The 5,000-nt window shown below is 39.9% G+C and overlaps 1 protein-coding gene across 5 annotated transcripts in view; it reads right to left on the minus strand.

The window, feature by feature from the left end:
* Positions 1-5,000, minus strand: part of LOC137998073 (ephrin type-B receptor 1-B-like) — a 23,992-nt gene that overhangs the window by 2,657 nt on the left and 16,335 nt on the right. For 4 of the 5 annotated variants that reach the window (XM_068844480.1, XM_068844479.1, XM_068844477.1 and 1 more), the window contains 10 exons: positions 4,820-4,934; positions 4,327-4,361; positions 3,859-3,999; positions 3,661-3,725; positions 3,071-3,176; positions 2,537-2,598; positions 1,949-2,047; positions 1,161-1,271; positions 518-667; positions 273-317 (listed from right to left, as the gene is read on the minus strand). In XM_068844480.1, the coding sequence (XP_068700581.1) occupies positions 273-317; positions 518-667; positions 1,161-1,271; positions 1,949-2,047; positions 2,537-2,598; positions 3,071-3,176; positions 3,661-3,725; positions 3,859-3,999; positions 4,327-4,361; positions 4,820-4,934 (929 nt within the window). The remainder of the gene's footprint in view (positions 1-272; positions 318-517; positions 668-1,160; positions 1,272-1,948; positions 2,048-2,536; positions 2,599-3,070; positions 3,177-3,660; positions 3,726-3,858; positions 4,000-4,326; positions 4,362-4,819; positions 4,935-5,000) is intronic. The other variant, XM_068844481.1, reaches the window with a different exon arrangement.

The raw sequence follows: 5,000 nt of genomic DNA on the forward strand, positions 1-5,000 counted from the left end.
ACATGTGGTAATCGTTGTTTACAATTTGTTTGCCTCATTAGATCATTTATACCCATTAGTTTGTTACCACTTAGCCAATAAATCAACTTTGACTATTGAAAGCTTTACCTCATAACTTCATAGTCTCTTAAAGTTTGAACCCGATGTACCATATAATCTTTAAGAACTGTTGCTTTAAAATTCATTTATATTTTTCGAAGGAACGTATGGGCTCATTAAGGATCTTGCCAACCAACAAGCAAGATCACCCCGTTTAAGCAAACGACACATACCACGGGGGCAGGGAGCCTGTATCCTACTTCCACTCTGTCCATCACCTGTTGAACAAAAACCTCGACATCAGCAAGAAATACAAACAGAAAAATATTCAGAAATTAAGGCAATAAACACGAAATTACTGGCTTGAAATTAAACCTAATTATCAGGTGTATTTTGGTTTCTAATCTGTAAGGTGTTCCTGAAAGAAAGCGAAAAAAAAAAAAAAGAAAGAGTTTCGAGTGGTTCGTTTCGTTTTTACCTCAAAGTTACTCCAATCCCAGTATGGCCTTTCGCCATACGCCATTGTCTCCCACACAACAATCCCAAAACTCCATACATCGCTGGATGAGCTAAATTTCCTATACCGTATTGCTTCTGGAGCCGTCCAGCGAACTGGAATTTTGCCACCCTACCGAAAGAGAATGAAAAAAAGCCAGTGAAGTCATTCAATATTTATGGTTGGGCCAAAATGCACCTTCAAGTTATCGAATACAAACGACAACAATATATTTTATTACGGCTTTCCACATGAGAAAATAAAGACGATCAATCGACGTGTTTTCCTTTCAAGGAGCTAAAAACCGAAGCTTCCCGAGAACATTTTTAAGCTTTATCAAAATGAGCCAAAAAAACAGCTTTGCATATGTGCTTTACACTTTGGCACATTTCTTTACCGTTCTCTCCTAAATAATGACTTGAAATGACTTAAATTGTGTGGAGGACTGAACACAAAAGGTTTGATTTTCTGTTCTATAGCTAAAGATTGATCGCCTTTTAACCGGAGAAACGTTACGACTCCTCAAGGTCGCAGAAAACCTCACAACTGGACAAATTGTCGAAAAATTTTGCCTTAAAGACCTAAATTGGCAGTAGGATTTGACAGTAGTTAAGTTGTTGTATACCTGTGTTTGATACTCTGAATCTGGATCATCCTCTAACTCCCTTGAGAGTCCAAAGTCCGATACTTTGCAAATCATATTTTCGCCAACCAAGATATTGCGAGCTGCAAGGTCCTAAAACACGGGAAAAAAGTTCAATACCTTCAACGGGCCGGGTCGACGTAAAGACCGAAGTCTTTTAACATGCTAAAAATTCCCTTTTTATAGCACCCTGCAGCGCTGGCACATTCTAATGAACGCACTCTTAGAATCCTCTTCCCGAAAAGTTCGGTCGACAGCTTGAATTTTTGAAGCAGAGGGGTTGGGGAGAAAAAGAATGTGACTAAGGGAGAGTGGGGAAGATGAGGGAAGGCCGGCTCGATGAACGCCCAATGAAGGGGACTACCCCACCGTGATAAGAAGTCATCCCTACTGGTTGCGCAAGCTGATATCAGTCCCCTTTTACCTGCCAAAGTTGGGGGATAAAAAGGCGATAAAGTCCGAAGACCGTCGCTTCTACCTTAAATGGTAGGTTGCTTTAACTGCGGACTAGGTCCCATTAAGACCAGTTGAAAACACTCGAGTAACACGGCTTAAAAAATAACTGTCGACCAGAATTGTCCGTCAAAGGGGGGAGAGGGGGGGCGATGCCAATTAAGTCAACTGCCGTTTTCAACGCGACACCATCCATTAGTTTACTTTTATTGTCCATCATTTTGTGACTTTATGTTTGTATGTATCGTTGAAAAGGATTAGCACATCGCCCTTAAAGCAAACCAGTTCTATTCTATCTTGCAGGGTAATGTACCTACCCTATGGATAAAATTAATGGCTGAAAGATACACCATTCCAGATGCCACACCCCTGATCATACCAATAAGCTGAAGGGTTGTGAGTTTGCCTTGATGTTCCTTAAAGCAGAAGGCAACCAGAAAAACAAATTAAATTTTTTAAATTGGCAGCAGACAAATGGGCACGTTCAGGTATGTTAAGTAAAAGCAATCTTGCTGACAAAATCGATTTGACCTTTTAGGGAAAAGGAAATGGTTAAGCGTTAATATTTCTCACTTGCTTCGGTCAAATGAAACCTTTCGTACTAGTTTATTTTTTTGTGCTGTTATTTCTTTATTTTTTTGTGTAATTAATGAGTTTTTTAATTGCAGCAAAACAATGCTGATGCCAGTATAGTTGGACTATTAAATTGGCTCACGGGTATGAATAATATTATTGTATGTCTTGTATCACGAGTTTTCACCCGGCTTGCTTTGCTTGCCGATTTTTAACTTCAACTTGGTTTGTTCTACAGTTGTATTGCAATTAACGCAACCAATTTACGATAGCAAAGATAAACGTAATTTTTTATATATTACTTTACGTTGCTCTATTTAGGCGCAGAATACCTTTAAGAAAATATCAAGAGAACCTCCTTCCATGAACTCTGTTACGATCATCATTGGTCGGCCTAAAATGTGTAATGGAATACATGTATCATTAACCTCGAGTAATCACGAGACGGTAACAACGGACTAACAAAGATGATTTTGCTAATGGACAGTTATCTTTTCAACTCTAGGTAGTTACAGTCCTTTGTTGGGGATAACGGTTTGTTTGCCCCCATAAAGGAGTGGAACTAGCCAGGATTATCTAAACCTTATCACTAGTAAATACTGACTTTTAATAGTCTGTTTATTTATCGGAGGTTTCATTATTATTATTATTATTATTATTATTATTATTATTATTATTATTATTATTATCGTTATCATCATCATCATCATTTATTATTGAAAATACGAATGTCTGGATTTTTGGCTGACCGCCGGGGAAAAGCTTGGTCAAACACAATCCGAAATGGTCACAAATAACGACCTATTGTCTGACCTGCTTCCTTGTGCTATTACAGAAAATACAACAAGAGAAACATTCACACTTACTGATTGTCACAACCCCTATCAGTTCGATAACATTAGCATGTTTAAATTGCCCCATGATGGACGCTTCCGAGATAAAATCGTCTCTTGTCTTTTGACTGGAACCTTGCTGTTAAGGAAAAGACCAAAAGAAAACGATTGAGGGGTACATTTTACCGTTTTTCATTTTTTACTGAACAAGAACCTTCAATTGAACGTGTGTCAGACAACATCATTAGGTGCAGAGTTTAAAATAAAATAGAAATGAGCCATTTAGAGGAAGAATACACACGATGGGGCTTGCACTATTTTGGACTGCACAATCGAAATGGTTCCAATGCTTCCTATGAAATTAAAATAACTCTGCGGTCCACTTAAGAAAAAAAGAGCATCCCAGTCTCACAAGGTCCACTTCGCCCCGAATCTAGGTCTCCACATTTCTCGTATCCCATCCACCACTTCGATTTAAACTGCCCAAATCCCGCAGGACTGACATGATTCCTAGCGTCCCTTCTTCCCGAGTCCTCGAGCGCCCGCAAGATCTAGAGAGATAGCGATAGACCCATTTTATGCCAATGTAGATACTGGTTTAAAATCAATGGCCTACAACAAACCTTAAGAGTCTTCACTGCAACCCTTGATCCATCGTAAAATCCCTTGAACACTTCGGCAAACTCCCCTGGTTACAAAGAGAAAAGATACTTGTTACAACCTGGCGGCAAAATTTCCAGATCAGCTCACTTCAGTTCGTCAGTAAAGTTACAAGTCACTCTCAGTGCGAAAACTGTTCCACCAGTAGTGAGAATACGAACCTCCACCAACGGCGCTTTCTAATTTTAATTGATTTTTGTCAATCTCGGCGGCAAAAGTTTTGACAGCTTCCATCGGGTCGTCATAGATACTTGGATCCACGTACTGTGATAGGCTGCGAGCGGGGAATAGCTCCGTTGCTGCTATACACAGAAAAAGAAACAATGAAATGATTAGCACAATCGCCTCCTTTACATTGACGCTCAGCCGGAGTTCACGTCACCGTGATCATGTCTACGCACCTACGCAAAACGTGGAGGCCATGTTGGTGTATGTAAAGGACTTAAAGGATTAGGGTCTTAGCGCCCAGTCCTTTGTGCAGGCAGGTGTATCTAAAAATTTATGTGGGGGGGGGGGGGGTGGGGGAGAAACTGAAGTCCATTTTTGTGAAAATGTTTCATCTTGTTTGAGTAAATCAATACGACAACTGGCCATGTGAGGGAAACCATAATTATATACGATGTGATTACCTTCAAACGTGTTTGCCCTTTTCCGGTTTGAATTTCTGCAACAAGTAACAACAGACGAAAGAATTTTTTTCCGCTAAGTCAGTTTCGCTTGCAAATCTCGTTTGGGGACAAGGTTGAGAGACGAAAAGATATTTTTACTTTCCAATAAGGCAAAAAACAAACTAGTAAATAAACAGACTCAGTGCACAGGCACAAAGGAGGAAGATATTAACGTAAGTTTATTTGGACGATTTGTTGTCATCTTACTTTCCTTTCGAATTTCTAACATTTCCTTAAATTATGAAGTCGCGAATTTTAATACCAGTCTCGCGATGAACAACTCTCTTGGTTTCTTGTTGTTGCTGAATATTAATTTTTGTTTCCTACGAGACATTACAAATTTAACCCAGGCTGCCTCGCCTCATGTTATACCTGGCTGAACCCTCACCACGTAAAAATGAGTCAGCCCCGCTGACCGTGGCTGACCCGGTTCAAGTGATCGAACGAGCCCTACCTTCGCTTTGCACGAATAACCACAACAAAGGCGATGATAACGAAAATGAATAAAGTGCCTCCGGCAATAGCGCCTATCAGGAACCACGACTTTGTGCTGTCTTCAAAATTTTCCTCTGCGATAGAAACAAGAAAGTCACAGTGATTTTCAACAACCCTTCGTCCAAAAGCGTCGCGTATAT

The sequence above is a fragment of the Montipora foliosa genome, chromosome 3, assembly GCF_036669935.1.
Source record: "Montipora foliosa isolate CH-2021 chromosome 3, ASM3666993v2, whole genome shotgun sequence".
In the NCBI taxonomy this organism is placed as follows: domain Eukaryota; kingdom Metazoa; phylum Cnidaria; class Anthozoa; order Scleractinia; family Acroporidae; genus Montipora; species Montipora foliosa.